The sequence below is a fragment of the Cornus florida genome, unplaced genomic scaffold (assembly GCF_030987335.1).
Source record: "Cornus florida cultivar Cherokee Brave unplaced genomic scaffold, ASM3098733v1 CherokeeBrave_3.0.0_Hap2_Chr05, whole genome shotgun sequence".
In the NCBI taxonomy this organism is placed as follows: domain Eukaryota; kingdom Viridiplantae; phylum Streptophyta; class Magnoliopsida; order Cornales; family Cornaceae; genus Cornus; species Cornus florida.
Window position 1 is genome coordinate 81,216,382 of NW_026775575.1, and position 22,405 is coordinate 81,238,786.

The window sequence follows — 22,405 nt, forward strand, 5'->3', positions numbered from 1 at the left end:
AAAGGACAATACTTAGATCCTCACTAATAAGGATCTACAACATACTGACTATTGATGTGGACCAATAATAAATGGACATGTCATCTTTAATTACCAAATTAAAGATGGTGGGTATATACTCACATTCCAAATCAAATATAGTGATTTGATTACCATTTATGATTTGGTAATTAAAATAGGATGTGTCCATTCAGTGTTGGTCCACATCAGTGGTTAGTATGTTGTAGATCCTTACTAGTGAGGACCTAAATATTGTTCATTTACAAAAGGAGAAACGAGAAGATAAATAAAGCAACATACAGCCCCAAATACAAATCTAAGTTTTGCTAAAAAGTTAATTGCTAAATGGTAAAACATGAGTACCTCTATCCATTCTACATCATATTCTGCACTGATCGTACTGCCTAGACTTAAAATCGTAAAATAAAGAAAAGTTATTGGTTGTTGGCTCATTACGGTTGTTGCATGATTTATTTATTTTTTATTTATTTATTTATTTTTGTCCATAAAAGTTACAATCCAAATGATTTTTTATCTCCAATTCTGGTTGATTTTATTTGTTTGCATTTCTGTTCCCCTTTCCAATGACATATTTGAATAAGATTCAACTAGTATAGCACATTAAGAAGATGAAAAATGGTGAACAATGAATGGCCATTAGATTTCAAAAGCATTACTCATGACTCTTCTTTCGCTGCCTTGGAGTGATTTGCATGTCCAAGGACTTGTGCTTTCATCTAAAAGTTAGTGGTATACAAATACTGTGTTAGCCATAGTACTAATGCTATAGCATAAAACTTGATCTAAACCTAGAGGATCTATTCCGAAATCCTGATAGCATGCTAGGTAAAATATTTCTTTTGAGGTTCTGAGCCCAACATTAAGTTTTTTCTTTTCAATTTTTAAGTTACTAAGAGGTTTACTTCATGTGTTACTTGTGAAATCCTTTAAATAGCAAAAAAGAGGATATGATATTAGTGAAACATTTTGATGCAATTTATAGGTCTTTTTTTTCCCCGAATAATATATAGGTCTTTGAATGGTTATTATTAGATGTATTGTATTCCAGACTATGAATACCTTTAATATGGTTGGTTTTAGGGTCATGGTAGCCAATAAACAATAATTAACAACTATGTCCGAGTGCAGAAGGGTTGTTAGACTCAACTAACAGCAAGCTTTCTAGTCTGTCATTTTTGTGCTGTAACAATTGCTAAAAAAAAAAAAAAAATTATGGGAAGTATAAGATTACGATAAAACATAAAATTCCCTATTTTTACAACCAAGTTTCTTCTTTTTGGTAGATGCTTATAGAATTGAGTGGTGCTTATTGATATGACAAAATATAGGGTACTCAAGTGTAGGATTTTAAATGTAGGGTAGTCAAGTCAAAGAATATCCGTAAAATGAGTTGCACAAGAAGTAAGAATGTTGAGATGGAGATGGTCGAATCAAATCCAGAATTTAGAGGTTGCGCCAATAAGTACGAATATATATAAAATTCATTGACATGGGGTGCCATGTGCAACAGACAATGGATTGAATTTTAAGAGGACGTCTCAATGGAAGGGAGTTAAGGAAAAAGGAGATGCCCAGAACGGTTTTTGTAATGTGATAGCTTATGATTGAACGGATAATACGGCACTATCTCTCATTTTGGTAAACCAAACTTTAAATAAATCTAAGGGCAAAATGAGTTGTGTTATAAAACTGAATTGCCCTTTGGGTCTATTTAGATCCTTTCCCATACATTTCTTATTTTTCACAATGCTTCCAAAAGTTGGCAGGGCCTCTGGGAAGAGCGAATAGATGAAATATATGTGCCTAATCACATTCAGATTTGAATCTGTAGGTTGTTTATCCTTTTCCTGTAAGATCATTTTAAATTGAATTGCTATTGAAGTGTGATTTATGTACTTGCTTTCATTTTTTAGAAGATTTTGTTTTGTATTGTTGAATGGTAAGGAAAGACAATTATGATCTTTCCTTTGGCTGAGCAATTTGGGACTAAGGCTCACTCTTAGTTACAGGGCTTTGCTTATTGCCACCCTTTCTGGGCTTTTCCTCGTATTTTTCATTTTCTTCTTTTGCGTGGTCATCCTTCCCATTTCAATTCTTGATTGCCAAAAAAAAAAAAGAAAAATATTTGCTTACATGAAATTCCTTTTTGGGTGTTTCTGTTGATTTGGGCATAATATAAATGTAATTATTGGTCCATTAATGCGGGAATGGGAGGAATGTCTGTGAAACTATTTGCACGAATCAACTCTCCCAAGCATGCATTCTCAGGCATGGCAAACCAAACTTTTGTTAATGCATTCAGCAATGATCAATCTTTTATTACTGCAATGAACAATGATCCCAAATATATCAAGGAGCAGGAGGAGATACTTTTTGGACTATGTCTTTAGTGGTGTGTGTATATATGTAGGAAAAACACACACACACATACACACAAAATCTACTTACATGTTTAGTTTCTCCACCACATTGTAGAAAGCATTTTGACCTACAGGTAGATGTCAGTATATACTTTCTGCGTTCTTGGGAAGGATAAGTTTAATTTAAATTTTATGTTTGGAATTAAAGGTTTGAGAGATGATAGTCAGTTCTGAAGGGGTTATCTGGGCCATCGACCTGGGTTCATGTTCAGATCCAGTAATATGGTTATTATTAGTGCTTAATTAGAGAGCTTGTTTTGGTCATATAAGGTTTTGTGTGGAACATTTTCAAGCACTTTGTGAGGGCTAATTTAATTTAAATGTTGAAGAACAAAATGATGATCCCAGATGACCAAGTGATTCCTATGAAAAGGTTACCAATAAGGATGAAGAATGGAAGCCAAATATCACTGAGAGTTGGTATTTGTTTGCCTCATGAAAATAAGCTATTTGACTATACTTGATCTGTAGTGAAGGATGACTTAATTTGCCATAAAAACAAGAAAAACGACTTGGAGGTATGGGAGGTTGGCTGAGAATGGGATAGCCCAATGCACGAGACTCTCGTCATTGCGTGTGCGGAGCAGGGTCCTTTACCTTCGCACGAAGAGATTGTTTTCTATTTCGAACCCGTTATCTTCCCAGTAGAGCAACTTCACCTATGAGAATGAGGGATTCACATGTAGTCATTTTTGTCAAGTGTTTCTTCTAAGTTTCATGCATTTGTTGTGTCTGAAAGCAGATTGTTGGCAGAAGAATAAATCTTCTGCCAATACCCAACAAAAAATAAGTGTATTATTTATATAATTTAATATTAATATGCCACTTTATTCATGTCCTAGTCATTATTATAACTATGTCACCAACCATACATAGAATCATTGATTATCTTACGGTGCTCGATTGATTACCTCACATTACGCCAAACAAAATGGTTAACTATAGGAAATCTAATCACTGCCGAAAGAGGGTCACTTTGTGATGTGCGTGTCCTGACTTTACACGTACAATACACGTTGAGAATCCCAAATAATTAAAAGCTTCAAATCATGATTAGCATAAAGGTTACCATGTGGTTAGGCTTTTCTTAATGCCACTTAGCTTTTTTATTTTATTTTTTTTTTTATGTTTTTCTTGAAATTGGGTTGATGCCTTAAGATCTCTATAGGCTGAATGGATTTTCCATTTTCTCAATACTCATCGACTGATGAGGACCTGAAAAAAGTTCCAATAGCGGCGAGGATCTGTGTGTGTGTGTGTGTGTGTGTGTGTGTGTGGGACCTTGTTAACTAGTTGGACTCTTTATAGGTTCTAATAAAGTGGAAAAATAGCAGAAGATTATGCCTAGTTGTAGACTTCAAAAAGAAGAGAAGAAAACAATAGGGAAATGGTAAAAAAAAAGGTTGTAATTAGTTTCACAAACAAAAGAGACAAAAAAAAAAAAAAAAAAAAAGGGAATTTTCTAGAGAGACCCAATTAAAAGGCTGAATAAGTGGTGATCGAAATGTGGCTACAAAGTGAGTCCCAAATCATTATGTCAAGATGATCAAAGTTGGTGAGTGGCTATTGGTCAAACATAGTCAAAGCAAGTGAATAATAATAAATATATTCAATTTACCGGAAAAAAATTGATTCAGAAGACTGGTATTGCGGTCTAAAAAACTTCTCTGGTATGTTGGTTAGTTGGAAAATAAGTTTTTAAGAAACTTGTGGAAAAGTATTATTTTGGAGTTTGGATAGCAATCATAAAATGAAAGATATAAGAAAATGTATTGATTTACCTAAATTGACCTTACTTTTATTAAATAAGTTAAAAAGTTTAAATAAATTTGTATTGAAATATTTTACCTTTTTTAAGAAAATAAAAACAATATAAGAATTAAAAAAAAAAAATGTAGAACATTGAGAGAGAGAAGATTATTATACTATTATTATAAAAAGTTATGCATAACATTTTATTTTGGAGAGATTTAAAAGCGGGCATAATTGTAAGTTTACATAACTTTATGAAGAAAACAGAATTTTTCAGTGTACTTTGTAGGAAAATTCTAAAAGAAAGTCAGGTGGTTATAGAAAATTACTTTTTTATAAAAAATTTCTTTTCCTACCATCCCAACTCTTAAGAAGTTAAAATATTTTTTATTTCTTGCTAATTCCATTTAAACCAAACTAGGACGTAGTATCATTGTTTGGCCTTTCCATTATTATTATTATTGTTGTCGTAACGAAAATCAACTCACTCGGTACTTTAAACTCCCGAATGGTTTAGAAATTTCAAATATATACAATCATTTGTAAATTACATATATTATTTAATAAGCTCGATTAACTTTATCCAATGTTGGGCGATGCGTTATGATTTGTGGCCCCCCAAAAAAAAAAAAAATTCCTCTCTTCAACCTCAAGATGAAGATCATTATTTATTTTTTTTACTTTTTGTAGTTTGAACTAATACACAAGTTTTGATTCAATCTACATAGAAAAGTAACGATGTGTGTGTATATAAGTGTGTGTATATATACTTTAATGAATCAGCATGTGGTGGAGACTGAAGTTTGAGAACAATCATTTTGTGTGGTGAAAAACAAACATTAATTTCAGTATTCAATATTTCTCTCCCAACACTCCACTTACACTAGAGTAATAATGCACTTCCTTATGATTAGGCTACATGACGGGAGGGTATTCTTTCCACTAGTGAGTATCAGAAATATAAATTTTGTAATTGCCCAATAAAAAATCAGGATAGGAATTAATAATTAGAACAAAATAAACATTATATATAATTAGGAGAAAAAAAAATAAAAATAAAAAAAAGCTAGAATCATCAGTAGAATAACTTCTATCAATGCAGCCCACATGCCTGCATGTGATGATAGTAGAGGATCCTAAGAAATTTGCGTGTCAATGTGGTATGTCCCCAAAACCTAAACCCCACCACATATTGTAAGTAAATGTTATTTTCAAGTCTTTTGTTAGATGTTAGTGTGTCTTGACATCTGTATATAATTGAAAAACTCAATGTGGGGTAAGATTGTTCAAAATAGTTTCAATGTGCGTTAATATAAATAGTAACCTAGGACTAAAACAAATAACCATTTGAAACCATATCCTTATAACTGCATTTCACACCAGAAAAGCAGATTAGTATAAGATCACTAATCATCTCATCCCCAATTAATTAATAATCTCTCTCTCTCCAAAAGCTATATACTTAAGATATTCCTCTCTTATACTTGTAAGATCTTCCTCTCTTCAAACCTGATAACATCTCTGTATTAATTCCTCTCCTAGTCCTTGTATATAACTTCTTTTTTGTTGTGACTTGTGCTTATTCCTTATGTACATTTTTGTTTTCTAAAACTTAAACTCAATCCGAATCCAGATGGATCACATCACCTCCATATAGAATGGGGTTCACACTGTTTGTGGGGACCGCACTCCATATGAGGACCAAATCACCCCACATAGAGTGGGGTTCACGCTGTTTGTGGAGACCACACTTTATGTGAGGTGATAGCCACCCTTGACGCGTGTACAGAGCTAAATCTTCTCTCAAATTCAACTCTATCTTTCTTACTTAGTTTGCATAATGATTTAGAGAAGTGGATTTGCCTGTTATATATAGAAGAACTTCTATATTATTTTTTTTGGTTGAACAGAACTTCTCTTTTGTTGCTTAATTTGACTACATGGATTGTTTTCTTTCTAGGGTTAGGGTTTTCTCTGCTTTTTAAGCATATATATATGTGTGTGTGTGTGTGTGTGTGTGTGTGTACTTGCATGGGAAGATCTCAATAGCACCAGTCAATGTTTGGGGATGCAACATCATCAAGATTCACATGCTAACTTTCTTCATTAGGTGGAGGGGAGGATAGGAGGTCCCATGATCCCAACCCTACTCAAAAGGGTCCTATATGGGAATCTTGATGATGCTGCATCACCAAATATATGACTACTCTTTCCTTCTGATGATGAGATCAAATGATAAATCGATGTTCTTTGGCTTGAGCTTGACCCAAGGAGATCAGAGTGGATATGCAAAACTTAAGCAATGCAACCATTGACTATAAGGTAATATTTCTGTACTTTTTTTATTTATTTAAATTTTTTAGTTATTTCAAAGATGATGATCAGGTTCTTTAATTCTTCTTGCACCGTGTATGTTGCTTGCATAGAACAGCTATCAAATGGGTAATTTTTTTTGAAAAAAAAATTTCAATTAAACCGCAACGATCAGAGTTTGGGCTTATTTATAAAATTCACAGGTGGTTTGTTATATATATATATATATATATATATATATAACCTACAAGTTAGAAACAACTGAAGTAATAGTGATCTCCAAAGCATCTTGTGATGTTCAATGTTTAGGGTGATATCCCTGGCCTTCCTTCTAGGCCACTTAAATATTGGAGATATATATATATATTCTAGGCCATACACCTTGTGAATATATGTATTTGTACTTAAAAGGTTTAAACAGATTTTGGGAAGGGGCCTCTTTTTAATAATATGAAATTGAAAAAATCATGCTCAGTGTGTTTTCATCATGATATTCATCTAGAATATATAATAGCAGGAACAGAGTGATTAATGACTATTTTTTTTTTTTCATTATTTGCACAAAAAGTATAATTGTGAGCAGTTACATTATTACTGAGGCTCTCTACAAAGCATTTCGAACTCTCAAATTGTACAAAACTGCCCAGCAGAGTTATTGTTTATACAAAGAAAAACAAACAAATCAGTGGCTTAATGCCAAGGTTCGGCTCTTCTATAGTACTACTCTCTTTGGCTTTTTCTTAGTTCTCAGTAAAAATGAAACAAAAATATGTAGCAATGTAATATATAAGTTACATAAACCGTGGCAAGATATTCTGGTTGAAGGAGGAGACATGCATATAAAAAAGGTCAACATTTGGGAAGATCGGACGGTGGAGGAAGCAGCTTCTGATTTGGGAGCTTTCCATCCAACACTATCCATGCCATCTTCAACCCCCAGCTCAGATGAACTTCGAAGTGACAGTGCATAAACCAAACACCTGTACATTTTAGACAATTTATATTCATCATAAATATAATTGAGACAAATGAATCAATAATTCATAATATAATAAGGAAATTAAAAACAACATATCTTACTTGCATATTACTCCTATAAACTGAACATCGCAACATATCTTAATTTTTTAAGTTTTCATAATTATGATTCTAATTATATATAAATAAGTTCATTATACCACTTATCAATACTAGCAATGACCCAATTATATACTAGTGATACATTTATATATAAAGGATAAACTAGTAGTTATGTTGGGAATAAACTTGGTAGGATTTTGGTAGTTGATCAATGCATTATGTATATCAATGAGTTCAAATACTCTGCAGTACAGTGTTGTACTGTTTCTGACGGTCCTAATCACTCACACTTGTGTGCGATCACATATATGAATGATGTGAACCGTCAAATGCAATACAACACTGCACTTGATCCACTCACTTATCAATATATGCAACAAGCAATCTTAGTTTTTGTACACAAAGAACACAATTCTTCTTTTTGGGTATATTAATGTGTTTAATATTCATATATATTGTTCTTGATATAATACAAGAAGTGCTTATATACCTGGATTATCTGTACGAAAACGGATGGCTGCCCATCCACCTGAGGGCACACCAATGGTATTTCTTTCGACAGGATCTACAAGATTGAACTTGGAAGGGTCCTTGTTAGGGTCAAAGTTGCCAAACCCTTGTCCAACAACAAAGAAGTTGAAGCCATGAAGATGGAGAGGGTGGCTTTCGGCGCCAAGAATGCTGGTGTCCTGCATTACTAATTCCACAGTGGTGTTAAATGGGAGCACCACCACCTTGGTGGTGCCATTGACCACATTGGTGTTGTTTGGTGGAGTGCCTGTATAATTGAATGGGATGAGAGGGGTGCTTGGGAAATCAGTAGTGTAAACGCCATTGGACCGGCCGAAGAAATGGGCTTGGAGGAGGGCCGTGGTAGGGAGAGCAAAGGAGATGTTGTTGACAGAAGCTGAAAATTTTGTGGCATTATTAGGACCTTGACAAGTTTGGTTTTTCGGGCATGGGTTGCTTCCAAGCCCTACAGTGAAGAAAAATCGCTTTTGGACAGTTTGGGGCACGTTGGCGGGGAATTGAGCGTTGGCCAGACTACGAAATTTGTTGCTAAAATTTGCAGCAAAGGAGGTGGCAAATGTAGTGTTGATGGGAGGGAGGGTTGGGAGTGGAAGGCCTTTTATTGAAGTGTTGGAAGAAGGAGGACTAGTCGATGATTTTTCGTATTTAAGAATTCCGGCAACTGTGGAATTATCAAACGTCCCTAGGCCGGTGTAATAGGGCAATGCAGCCATCAAGAAAGTGGCATTGGGTGGTTGAGTTTTGGTCTTGAGAAGAACATTGGTGGTCTGCCCTGGTGTGATGAGGACAGTGTCAGTTTGGAATGGCTTAACATAAACTGCATCAGCTTCAACAACGGTGAGGGTGTGATTTGCTATTCCGAAAAATAGTTCATCATTGAGCGCAGCATTGATCAAACGGAGGAGATACGTCTTCCCGGCTTTAACCTTCAGCTTAAATGTTTCTGCGAAGTACCATAATTAACAAAAATAAGTAATTAGTACTTCCATGCAGTAATTTTTAGTGACAGAGTATTTTTGTTCGTCATTAAAGACAATAGGGGTACTGCAACACGACGACTTCTAAGAGGGTCGCCAATTCTAGTACTACGCACTGTCATCCAAACACGCTTAACTACAGAATTTTGATAGGATCCAGTGCATTAGTGTTGGTATGATGGCACCCTGTTTTTAGTCACAGAATGTTGTTCCTGAAAAAAGTGATATAGTATGTTGTAGTGTATTTAGACATATACCATTTGCTGAACAATTATACAGTGGCCCTGGGAGTCCATTAATGGTGTATGCATCAGAAACATTCGGTGGAGCTCCGGTCTGAAGTGCCTGGCTAATAACTGCCTCCGTATTAGTGTTCCACCACTCACCTATATTTTGCATTATATATCAATCATATATAGTTTGTTGTTAGTATAATTTAGATTGTGTTTCAAACCATGAGATAATTAACATATATATGATGTTTAGTTGGTGATTACCAAAGATGATAGGGACTTCCTTGTAGGGTTTCTCAAATGGGTAGGGCACATTGTGCTTGGGGAGGATGACAATAGGTCCATAGAGTGTAGCTCTCATCCATGAAACGTGAGCATGCCAAAACAGAGTCCCTCTTTGGCCAACAATGGTGTAGTTGTACACATAGGTCTGGCCAGTTTGAATGGGACACTGTGTAATGTATGCCGGTCCGTCAGCCCATCCGGTCTGAAGTTGTCGAATGCCATGCCTGTTCCCCTCATCCACCATTCACCAAAACACAATCATAAGCTAACAAACATATAATTAAATAGATGGTATTAAATAAGTTTGGTAATCAGGTTATACAAATAATATATACACAACATTAATGGTGACTTTAAACAATGGGAGAATTTGTTACGAGTATTGATAGGGAGTCTGACAGTTGAAGTGATCACTGTAAGGGGATCCTACTCACAGTGATACTTTCAGATCTGTCTGACTGTAGAACTCCAAATCATTTTCTATTTTGTATTGAAAACAATGCTAGGAAGTTGATATATGGTTGAATTCGTACCAATGGATGCTGATATTGTCTGAAACATGATTAACCACCTTAATAAGTAGACGGTCGCCCTCTCTAGCGACGATTTTAGGCCCTGGGAACTTGCCATTGACAGTCACCATGGTCTTTGTGTGGCACAATCTGGTCACATTTCGCAACCTTATCTGCAATAAAGAAAACACAAAACAATAGAACAAGTACTCTTTCATGAACTACTACAAAAATAAGGTCAGTTGGTGGGATTAACATATATATATATATATATATATATATATATATATATGTTAATCCTATATATATACACACACACGCACACATACATGGAACTTGTAGTGTCTTGTAATGCCTGCATGCTTAGCAACTGCAACCTCGGGAAACAACCAAAGGCAGCTCATGACACAAACCAAAGCAACCACTAGTACTCCTGGTGTCGGAATAAGAGAAGCACCCATGTTTTTATATATCTAATTTTTTCTTTACCAAGTAAAGAAAATGAATGGAGACAAAATTGAACTTTTTTTTTTCTCCTTACTTTGGAATGATTCATGAAAGGTTTTGAGGGTTGTTTATATAGACATGGTAGGTTGTGTCTGGTTAACTTATTAGGTGATCAGAGACATTTTCAGTCTAGAGTAAGAGTCACAGACAAAAGTATAGTAAAGAAAATCAGTGAAAATACATGCACCAACTACTGTTGGTTTTGCTCGACTTTGGAGTGTTGCTGAAGTCAATTGTTGCTGATTTGACCTTCTCTCTGTTGTCGTCAACCCTTATCCTCATAAATAAATATCGTCATTTCGATCAATAGAGTGTGTGTATAAATATATATTAATTTTAAAGCCCATAGTTGAATTATTAGATTCATCCCATTTCTTCGTTGAATATGCTTGCCTGAAAAAATAAATAAATAAATAAAATAATAGGAGAAAAAAACTCTTCATTTATTTATTTTTAACCAATAATCAATAGTCACTTTGAACTCTCCAATGGTTCACCAATAAATGAATCACTTGAATCGGTTAAATATAGATCTCACTCATAGTCGAACCAGCAATTTAAGAAAAATACTCTAAAGACTTAATACCAACCGAATTATTTGACTAAGGTGCTATTTAATCAAACTGAAATTATGCATTTGAAATTTTTATTTACTGAATTTCAAACTTTGAAATTTTAAGCATGAATGGATTAAACTGAAAACTTGTTTGACAATGTACTGAATTCATTCCATAATGTCTTATACTCATAACATTTTTATATTTATAAAACAACTAATTTCATTCAAAGAAATATATCAATTTTAAAATGAATACTATTCATAAAAAATATTAATTCAAACTTAAATTATGAACATTATTCTAGCAAGTAGTACTCATTAACATTATTTTAAAAGTGAATGTCTCAAAAACACTATTAAATTAAACTAAAACACGTATAAAAAAAAGTTTGGTAAGAAAAACAATCTGTTAAGCCATAGACATTCCAAGAACTCCAACCGTTAATCTTGTTGATCAAGTAAAATCAGTGGGTCACAATCTATCCAAATAAAGCCATGTTAATCATTTTCAAAGATGACCGATTGAGATATGAACGTTGGTTGGAGATGGCATATCTCCCAACCAGAATGAGCCTTAGGAGTGTCAAAGCCCACAGTACGTAGAGAAGGACATTTGACCCAACCCTAATTTCTTCGAAGCAAGAAAAGAATGATAGAGAATTTTGGTTGTTTCGTTATTTTTTTAGTGTAAACAAGCTTAACCATGAAGCCAACCAACTATTTACGTAAAATACATGGTTAAAATTTGGTAAAGCAGTGGTATCTGTATAATTACACATTCATAGTGCGTTAATCACTCACTGTACTGATTTTGTAGTTGCACCAACTACGCTTCTTGTAGGGTACGTACTTTTGGATATACACTTGTTTTTGTACAATATATCACTTTTTGTTTTATTTTTCTTTCTTTCTTCTTTTCTAAGTTGTTTTGTGAAAATACTAAATACAAAGATAAAATTGTATTGCATCCAAGTTACCAAGTACCACCTACATCAAACAATCGATATAGTAAAATTATGGTAAAATTACAATAAAGGGCTAAACATGGAAGATTTTAGAGTGGATGGATAATGGAAAATTTTAGTGTGTTTGTCATGAGGGCGTTCTCACCGTGTGTGTTGTCACTGACTATCAATTTGCAATGAGGTTGCGCCGTGCAAGCGACAAGTGAGTGCTTAAGAGAGAGTTGAAGTTCTACATGACCCATGTATGGCATGAGGAGAGTAGAGTTTTATGGTCTACCAAATTGATATGGAGATTGCAGAAAGCTAGAGAGTTAGAAGATTCTATATTAGTAAAGATATTGTATAAACTCGCAGGGAGTAGAAAGTTTTAGAGTAGTAGAGAATTCTGTAAGGTGTAATTATTAGGATAGAGAGGAGATATGAGGCCTATAACTAGGCGAGGGGATTCATTTTTAACGAATAAGCTGTAAGAGTTAGACAACCTTATACATCGACTCATTTGTCACAGTGGGAGGTTCTCAACCCAAGTGCATGATATCTTTGGTTCACAAATGCTACCTATCATCACCTACATAATTTTAACAGGGATGGTATGGTAAATTATATAAGTTAAATGTAGAAAAAAAAAAGTCTGTTAACCTACTTTTATGGCATATAATATGCCCCCAAATGCTGCATAGCATCTGGTTTATAGGGTACAAAAACTTGTTTCTGGGTAGTTTTTCCAGAGAAATGGTTAATAAATTGATAAGAAAATAGGAAAAATTTAACCTTCTTACCTCCTCTTTAAAGCCATTAATTCCTAATTTGTACTTATCTAATAAAATAATTATTTATTTTATTTTTTGTTTGGATACAGTGGGGAGAAAAGAAAATATAATATTCTTGTTTGGATATAATGGATGGGAGAAAAGAAGAAAAAGAATAACAATTAAATTACTATCATGTCCTTTTAACTAGAAAAGATATGAGTGAAATAATAATTTTCTCCTTTTAATTGTTAAGTGGCAGTTTCAGAATTAAATGCTATCTTTTCTCTCCATATCTTTTCATTTTTAAAGATATAAGAAATGAGAAATAAGTAGGGATAACTATCATTCCCTATCACACACTATCATTTATTTTCTTTCATTTTCAATTAACTATTCCCTGTCATTTTTTATTTTTTTTTCACTCCCTATCCCTCCAAATCTATCATATCCAAACGTACCGAGCGTTCCACATGATGTCACTTTTTAGCTATGAAAAGATTTTGACATACTTTTCCATTTGGAATAGCATCTTCCTCTTTTCTTTTTCCTTTTTTTGTCCCTGCTCATAGCATTTGCACTTCGATATTGAAAAATTCTCGCCGAGAGGATCTAAGAGATTTGTTTTTAGAATTCGAACCTAGTAGTGGCGGACATTTAAGACCTGCTCTTTCACCACCGCCACAACTGAATCTAAAGGATTGAGCTAGTGTGAAATCAAGGAGTAATGATACTATAGTGGACTTGCGTTGCGTGCAATTTAGGATTAAAAATAGACTGTTCCACTCCTTCCTCCACTTCTCTATGAGAGTTGTTAACATGGTAATGGTTCTCAGGCTTGAAGCCTAAATCATACGAATTTAACATCACAAGTAAATATTATCAAACATACTCAAGTTGAAAGGGTTACTTGCAATTAGATTGCATCAAGCTTATTTCTAATATGTGCACTCAGCTGAATTGCTTGCAGGCAGATAGTATAGTACATGCCTTCCCTTGTCAACAGAACAACACGTATTCAATGTATAACCAAAATATTGAAGTATCTCATTAAGCCAGTTCACAGCACATATCTTTGCCAGACCCCACAGAGAAAATTTCCATATAAAATTTAAAAATACATCTTTATACATCCGACAAGTTATTCCGGATAAATGTAACCCAAAGTCCCAGACACCCTCCAGCTGCAGCCTCATTCCTCGTGCGCCGCTCAACAAGAAATCACCACAGCCAAGGCAGATGACCATTGTCGCGAGCATGAAGGGATTGAATGCAGTGCCTTCTCTTTTGTATCATCTAAGCAAATCCAGATAAATGAGTACAGATTGACTACAATTATTCCCAAGTCCTAGGCTTAAAAATCCTACAGATTTTATATATACATATAACAATGCAGACGATTCGGACATGTAAATCTATGATGGATGCACATTAGTGCATATAGAGTCTACTAGTGTGCAAGTCTTTAAACCATGTCATCGCCATCTGTTTCGCTCTCCCTGCTTTCCTGCCATCCCGATCCCACAGTAAGTTTACACACAGGACACGTGCCTTGCTGTCGCAACCATGGATCGATGCAGTTGGCATGAAACTGCAAAAGAAAATGACAGCTAACTATATTTAAAATTTCATATAAAACAATGACATGAAGAACAAGATACCGACCATCTACAGCTTAGAACTTCAAGTTACTAAATGAGATAGAAGTTTTTAGTCTGTCTGGAATTTTAGGGGGAAGCCCTATTTCAACTCCATCTTTTGCTGTGTTTTCACCATTTTTTCATATATATATATGCGAGGAGTGGAGGTCTACCCATATTAGACATTTAGAACTATATAGTATATTTCAACAATTAGGAACTTGAGACCTGGACAAACATAAAAAGGTAATAATAATAAATAAATAAAACGCTAATAGTCATATTATTAGAGCCGGTATTGCTTTCCACTAATCAAGATGTGCAGAGAGATACAGGTACAGTGTGATTGCCCTTGTGCTCGATCCATGTTCTCCCAATTGGAAACACACAGCTTCCCCTTTTTTTGTCTTGAAAAGAACAGATGATATCAATAAAATTCAGCAAGAACTACAGAAATTTTCAAAAGGAGTAAAATCAATGATAACCATCAGAGAGGGACTGAAGAGATGCACCAACCTAATGGGTAAAAAGTAAAAACTGAAGAAGGAAAATGAAATTCAAGAATGATGTGTGAATCCCACAAATTTACCATTGATTTTAAACATTTTAATCAACAATTTATCGAAATAATTGTAGAAGCAATTAACTTATCAAAAAATTTAAAAAAAAAATTGTACTTTAAATTAAAACCTGCAACTTATAAAACTATATGAGATTATATTACAATCGTTATATTATGTAAAATAATGAAAAGTTGTGCAAAATTAAGACTACTAGGAAATTATAAATTTTGTGAACAATGCAGGTGATACTTCAGTAGTGTTATGATACAGGTTAATTTGTTAATTGAGAAAGAAAGAAAAAATAAATGAGGAAATTGCTAAATAGTCGTCATCAGAGTTGAACATGAACCTGATGCAAACAAGGCAAGCTCCGAACAAGCTCTCCCCTATTAACTTGCTCCAAGCAAATGCTGCATGTTAATTCATCTTCTGAAGCAATTGTGTTTAAATCTGCGTTTTTACAGTCTTGCTTTGGCTGCAGGTGAAAGCAGAAGTAAAAATCTAAAAATCGTCCATAAAGGAGTGCACAAAGTAACGCTACCAATACTATATATTGCCAAGAAACACCAAGGACAACATGTGCGCAGGAGAAAGAGAGGACTAAAAAATCAAAGCATCAATTTGATTTGACAGGGCCAGAAGAAGCTCATGAAAGTTTAGAATTGTGGTTTTCCCAAATAAGAGAGGTGTATTGCAGGCTGTCAGATAGATATTTTAAATTCAGTAGTCAACCCCAGGATCATGTGATATGATGGATGTGGAACCTGTGAGGAGCATTTCTGAATTTATCACGATCATAATTTTGAAAGCTGAAATCTTCAGAAGTTAAACTATATATGAATGAGAACACCCATATATGTGATCAGAGCAATTTTGAAACAAAAATACTCCACAGCACATCTTGTAATCCAAATTGAAACATAGCACTGAGAGATTGCAGAAAGAAGCAAAAACTATAAAACCACTTGTCTACTGCGTAGTAATCAATACCATTTGCAACCTGGCAGCACATCAGTTTAATTTAAGATTCCCTTTTATAAAAGTAGTATTAATTACATAATTCCCATTATAATATCAAACTGGAGGACCACAAGTCTCTTTCTTTTCTTTTTTTTTTTTTTTTTTTTTTTTTGGATAATAATTCAAGACCTTCACCTCAAACCCGTAATTTATCATTAAACCCTACTTTAGTTTTATCAATTAAAACAAAATTTATCCTGAATGTTTTACCCATTACGTATTAATAAAAATGGCAAGGATAAAAGAATTATGTTGATCCTTGATGTAAGCTTATAGTAATTAGAATTTTACTTGGTTTCTACTACCCGCCATGGCCTCATCATGCACGTCCTTTGTCATCTGAATATATCTATTACAAAGTTACCAACTAATTTTTCTCCCTAAAACCTACCATATTACGTATCCAGACCCTACTATGGGCTTTCTACAAACTATAGCAACCATTTACAAATATTTCCAATTCTTTCTCCACCATTCCATTACAAAACAGTAGTTTGAACTTCCATATTTGACCTCTTAATATAAATCCAAATTGCCTTTATCCAATTCTTACTTGTTGCCCAATCCCTCTCTCAAAGTTCCATGGTCTGATGGTTAATTCATAATGTGATAATTTCTACAACCATGAATACCCTTCCTATTTTATATATAGAACTAAATACTTTTTCACCACTCCTCTAGCATTTTCTTAGTATGGTCTTATTAAAGAGTTTTGTTAATGAAAAACATGTAGTATCCCCTTTAGGCTACCAAACATCCAAACCTCAACAAGATGATCCCAGGACAAGTGATTCAGCATAAATATACATATAGAGATACAAGATGTCTCAGAAAAGGAAGTTCTGCATATATGCATCACACCTACACACACCATATGTATGGACACAAACATGCACGCATGCATATTTCGATTAGGAAACAAAGAGACTTGAAGATGCAATATTCAGCATGCAATACACATGATCACTGAAAAGAGATGCTGCCCTCCACGAGTCTATGGTCATGCAGTGAATTCATGGACAGGCCACACACAATAAAATTGCTATAAAGTTTTTTGATAAGTGAAAATGCTATAAAGTTCAAAATTTCTTTCCCTCTTCATTATTCAATAACTATCCAAAACACCCATAAAGCTCAAAGTGACCAAGTAACCATCCAAAACAACTTGCATGTAGCTTAACATCACCAAGCATATACTTACTGATTGTGCAATAAGAATTGAGAAAATAAACTAAAAAGTATACCTCCACTGAGACGGAAGAAGATGAGGCCTGTTGCAGTGATGAGTCCTCCCTGTTAAGAAAGCTGAATTATGTCAACTCATTTCCAATATAAGAAGTCCAATAAATTTCAACAGAACTCTTTGTTCTTCTTCCTTAGTACGAATTTCAACAGAACTATGTAAGTTATTTCCTAAGTAAAATGCCAACCATGCACACACACACACACACACATCAGAGTGATGATTCTCAAGCAAACGTGCACACGCCCACAATATTGCCCCAAACAATGCTCGAACACTATTATTGCCCCTACCAGGGCTTGAACACTTAACCTCCCACTAGGGGAGGAGAGATTATACCATATGGGGCTAACTCAACTCTACTTGACAAACCTTTTTCCCCACTACTAATTCTTGAGATCCCAAACGAGAACAAATATTTTAGTTTCTATATTCTTTTTTCTTTTCTTTTTTTTTCTGGTACTCTTGTTTCAGTAATAACAAGTGACTTAAGCAATCCATAACATGTGTAAGTTTTAAAATAAAAGAGCACGTGCATGAGATGAGTGGCCTTATCCTGACAATATTTTTGTTCCACTAAAGATCATGTGCCCCAAAAAGAATTACAATAACCAGAGTTTAAAAGATGCAAAAGCAAAATATATTTTTTTCACTTCTTTCCCAATCATAAAATGTGTATGTTTGTGTGTGCATGAGAGAGAGAGAGAGGGCACAAATAGTGAATCACCCAGTGCACATCCTGCCTACTTCAGGTGTTTGAAGGGGATAATTTGCCCTAACCTTTGTTGCCTTGCACAAAGTGGTTGCTTAGATACTTGAACCACATCATCACATGTCAGTTCGAGTTCAATAACCCCTTCAGAGAGGGCAGATGTTTAAAAATAAAAAATAAAAACTGAAGAAAAAGAAGAATTCAAAAGAAAAGGTTAAAGGGAAAGTAAAGAAATGCATCCATGCCATTGACATACTCGACAGACTAAGTAGTAAAACTGTACTTTAGAACCCCCACCATTGATTTCCATAATATGCAGAAACCTCAAAAGAGGTTTTTGTAGTTTATTCAAGGTTGCCTTATGCCTTGGAAGCAAATAAAATCCAGATCAATTTTAATGAAGTTTTGAGGAAAAAAAGTGGCCTACATTACTTTGTTAGCGACAAATACTGAAGCAAAGCACTCCTGTTAGAATATGTGCAACCAAAATAAATCTTCCAACTTACTTTTTTGGGTCAGTGACTTTATACTTGTGAACAGGTAAGGCATTGATCTCTTCTTCACTCATTGAAAGAGTTGGGGATGCATTATCAGAATCCAGCGCTCTCAAAGTTTCATAATCTGCAGCAGCATGAACAAAATATTTTATCTTCACCTTTATTCATATAAGTAAACTTTCAAAATACAGCGAAGACCACATAAAGCCTAGTTTCAGTTTGCAAGTACGTCAATGCATCTTAGTTTCTTAAGGGGTGACACCTACACCACATATATCCAATCTATAATTCAGCATAAAGGACCATACCTAGATCATCAAATTCACGGTCAAGGAGTGCAAGCTGGAGTCTCAATCCTTGTAGTCTCCCTCTTGTTGCGAGTGCTATTGATGGTGGTATGTGCAAACGGAATTCAGTACGACCAAGCAAGCCACTGGCAGCTGCAGCATGAGCTTGGGCCTGAGCTTGAAGTTGTTGGCAAGTCGCATACATCCTAAGGCTTGTGGCCGCCAAAAAAATACCAAGAAATAGCCAGATCTACATGCATGCATTCAGAAGAATACCACTTAAATTGCTATATACAAAATATGCCTATGAGGCTAAGAAATATCAATAAAAAACATGCCCATGTTAGACATTAAAAGAGAAATTACCATAAAGTTTGGTGACATCTGGTGAGAATTCAAAATTGTGAATAGCAAAAGAACTGCCAAGCAAACAAGAGTTATGCATGGATAAGATTTGCACACTAATAACATTGCAAACATCTGGAACAAAACATATAGATAGAAATATTACCTGTGACAAGAAAAGCCAGTGAGTTGGTATTGATTGGCCGGGCTGCATGTACACGCTGATAGAGGCAGGAAGAAGACTTGGTGACGTGAAGATTATTTAACTACTATGTCATATAAAAAAAATTATGGGTACCAAAGTACATAAAAAACATGTACAAGTAAACAAACATACCATAGCACGCCGTTCAGCAGGAATGAATCCTGAAAATCCACTTTCAACATCGGATCTAGCCCCACGAAAAACAAAACTCATTGTTGCAGGAGTTTCAAGAATACCCTCTTATCTAAAAGTAACAGATCATGAAAATGAATTCAGTATACCACTTACCAGACATAATTCTTCCAAACCGTAAAAGATTGAAAATGTTTCAGAAGCATATATAACACAAGCTTAAATCAAGAATAAGAAAAATTAAGCCATGTGTGCTTGCCACAAATGATTAACATAATTTAGATATTCTGAACGTGAATAATGATATGCAGAAGGAAAAAAAAAAAAAAAAAAAAAAAAACAAGAAGAAGAACTTGATAGCAAAAGCAGTGACTATCATCAATTCTAATTTTGTACACAAATTGAACCAACCCTCACAAACCTTTATTTAAAGTTGCAGTAATATTGCACGAAAATTTATCATCTGCAACTAAAAAACTACAGTCCCAGTTACCAAGCAGCTGCCGTTAAGAAATTCAAGTTCTGTTTCAACTTTTATGTATTGTATTAGCATGTAAAAAAATTGTGGCATCAATAAATTTCAAACAAACAGCATTACTTACACTATGTCTACCATTTCAGTAATGTGGTGTGTACTCACAGGTAAAAAGTTAAAAACCAGGGTAATAACCTTGGTTCTGGCATAGAAAAATTCTACTCATAGGATATAGATATATATTATAGAATCTCCTCTATTTTCCAAATGGAAAAAGTTAAGGATTCAAGTACACATAAAGGGGCCATTGTGGGTGTGTGCATCTGTCTTTCCAGAAAAAACTAACTTTTGAAACACTAATCCGAAGGTAAAATAAATATGCAGAGCGGAATTTGCCAACCTAGATCCTATTGAACTAACAAATTATAGATAAGAAACAAAACTTTGTCTGTCTATATTTAAATATGTTTAAGTACATGAAATATGTAATGCCATATTCCCACCTCCCTCCAAGGTGAAACATATGCTCGGTTCGATCAAGTTCCTTATCTCACCGTGAATCGAACGTTTATGACAAATTTTGTGAATACCAATCTATGAGGCATATTGTACCAATTCTTTTTGTGTAATGTATTTGAAAATCCTTGTTGACGCCTTATTAACATTAAAATAAGCATATATTAACATCATTTCAGAGACAACTAGTAAATTTCAAAATAACTTTCCCAATTTTCTCCAATTCGTCACTAAGATCCTTGGATCCTCACTCTTGATGAACTTGTTATCATCACAATCTCTATTTTTCTCTCCCAAAGTTCTTACAAATATCTATCTAACTTAGAATCTCTATACATCGTCCTATTAATACCTACTCATATGGTATTAATAAAACCCATCTGACCCAAAATTAAATGCTAACTCAGAACCACAATGCCACATTAAACCACCACCAATGTATGTTCTACATTACAAGTATGATAGGCAATTTCCGCTCATTTTGCTTTCTAGAATGATTGAATAAAACTCCAATCAGCCAAAAAAAAAAATCAGTGATTAGCAAACTCAAACATGATCATGCGTATCAACCATTCAACCATAGAATTAACAATTCCCCAACCTACATTGTACGGATTCAAGCCAGATTAAAGAAATGAAACCCTAAACAGATTCACTTAATCAAAAAGAAAAAAAATGGGGAAAGTGATGGGAGTTACCTGCAGATGCGAAACCCCAAAGCAGAGAACTGAGACTTGGAATGTAAAGAACGCGAGAGGAGAGAGAGGAGAGAGGAGAGAGGAGAGAGAGAGATCAAACGGTGTCGGTGTGTATCTTTGCGCGACCCAAACGCACTCTTTTGTTTGGAGTCTCGGACATATTATTTGGTTTAATTGGATTTGTTTTTGGGTGTATTTTTTAATTAATTTCAAGAGCAGTGGTGGTTGACATGTCACCTTTGCGTTTGATCTCACACTGCCACAGTGCCACGACTTGACTCACCATGCAATATAGTATTAATAAATACATACTTGCACCCAATTAATATAATTTATAAATAATCCAAAAATCCAAACAAATCTTATCTTAATAGTAATATGGGTTGTTGTTTGAATGGATTTTCTAGTTAAATCCCAATCTAATAAACTTAATGCAATCAATTTCTAAAATTCAAATTTAAACTTATAATTCAAATCAATATATTTGAATAGGATATCAGATTAGATTACAATTTTGGGTTGAATATAAGGAAGGTTTGATGGTTGCAATAAAATGGTATAAAAGTAATTAACAATCATTAATTAATCAAATGGCTGATTATTTTCAACAAAATCAGCATGAAATTAATCCTCTTAAATGTGAATTAAAATGAAATTAACTTTTCTTCTTAAATGTGTGTTAAAATGTAATATTTCAACACTATAACATGAAATTTCGATTATATATGGAGTTTATGATTTTTAAAGCAAGAAATATACTCATTACACATATTTTGTTCTAAGAACTTGAACTCTCGACCTTCGATTTTAGAAGGTGAAAAAATATCATAAACTACAACTTTTGAGGGTAAATTTTATGATCATGAAATCTATAAAAATTGTTGAATTTCATAATGGTGAAAATTGGTGGTGGTAAATTTTATAATTATGAAATTCATAAAAATTGTTGAATTTCATAATGGTGAAATTCATGATGGTAAAAACATTGAGAGGGAAGAAGAGAATGTTAGGAAAAAAAATATTAATAATTATTTGGACAAAAATGTCAATTCATTGCTACTAATTCTTTTACTTAATTTATTATTACACTAATCAAATAATAAGAGTAATTCTATCTTGTTCGTCGGCTTCAGATGGTAAGAGAGGACGTCACTAAAAATGTCTTATA

The 22,405-nt window shown here is 34.1% G+C and overlaps 2 protein-coding genes across 3 annotated transcripts; both read right to left on the bottom strand.

Annotated features, from left to right (window-relative positions):
* Positions 1-7,026: 7,026 nt before the first annotated feature.
* Positions 7,027-10,652, bottom strand: LOC132307126 (laccase-17-like). The gene is made up of 6 exons (XM_059804795.1): positions 10,454-10,652; positions 10,146-10,297; positions 9,592-9,836; positions 9,352-9,480; positions 8,077-9,060; positions 7,027-7,486 (listed from the first exon to the last, which is right to left on the bottom strand). Exons 1-6 carry the CDS (start codon positions 10,583-10,585, stop codon positions 7,356-7,358), a joined length of 1,773 nt encoding a protein of 590 aa, XP_059660778.1. The 5' UTR covers positions 10,586-10,652; the 3' UTR covers positions 7,027-7,355.
* A 3,248-nt stretch (positions 10,653-13,900) lies between these two features.
* LOC132307128 (E3 ubiquitin-protein ligase SDIR1-like) lies at positions 13,901-21,418 on the bottom strand. 2 transcript variants are annotated; one of them, XM_059804796.1, is made up of 9 exons: positions 21,238-21,418; positions 19,549-19,660; positions 19,378-19,453; positions 19,233-19,285; positions 18,888-19,116; positions 18,589-18,703; positions 17,372-17,420; positions 15,457-15,582; positions 13,901-14,495 (listed from the first exon to the last, which is right to left on the bottom strand). In XM_059804796.1, the coding sequence occupies exons 2-9, from the start codon at positions 19,627-19,629 to the stop codon at positions 14,370-14,372; spliced, it is 855 nt and encodes a 284-aa protein (XP_059660779.1). In that variant the 5' UTR covers positions 19,630-19,660; positions 21,238-21,418; the 3' UTR covers positions 13,901-14,369. The 2 variants fall into 2 exon arrangements, with proteins under 2 accessions (XP_059660779.1, XP_059660780.1); XM_059804797.1 differs by having other exon boundaries at positions 19,378-19,432; positions 21,238-21,417.
* Positions 21,419-22,405: the final 987 nt, after the last annotated feature.

Excerpts from the sequence above, each read along its gene's own strand:
- LOC132307126 (XM_059804795.1), bottom strand. The coding sequence starts at position 10,585 with ATGGGTGCTTCTCTTATTCCGACACCAGGAGTACTAGTGGTTGCTTTG. Across the intron at positions 9,837-10,145 it reads GACAATATCAGCATCCATTG|GCATGGCATTCGACAACTTC; the intron begins GTACGAATTCAA and ends TGAGGGGAACAG. Across the intron at positions 7,487-8,076 it reads TTTTCGTACAGATAATCCAG|GTGTTTGGTTTATGCACTGT; the intron begins GTATATAAGCAC and ends TAAAATGTACAG.
- LOC132307128 (XM_059804796.1), bottom strand. The coding sequence starts at position 19,629 with ATGAGTTTTGTTTTTCGTGGGGCTAGATCCGATGTTGAAAGTGGATTT. Across the intron at positions 18,704-18,887 it reads CCGTGAATTTGATGATCTAG|ATTATGAAACTTTGAGAGCG; the intron begins GTATGGTCCTTT and ends ATGCTGCTGCAG. Across the intron at positions 17,421-18,588 it reads AAAGTCACTGACCCAAAAAA|GGAGGACTCATCACTGCAAC; the intron begins GTAAGTTGGAAG and ends CTTTCTTAACAG.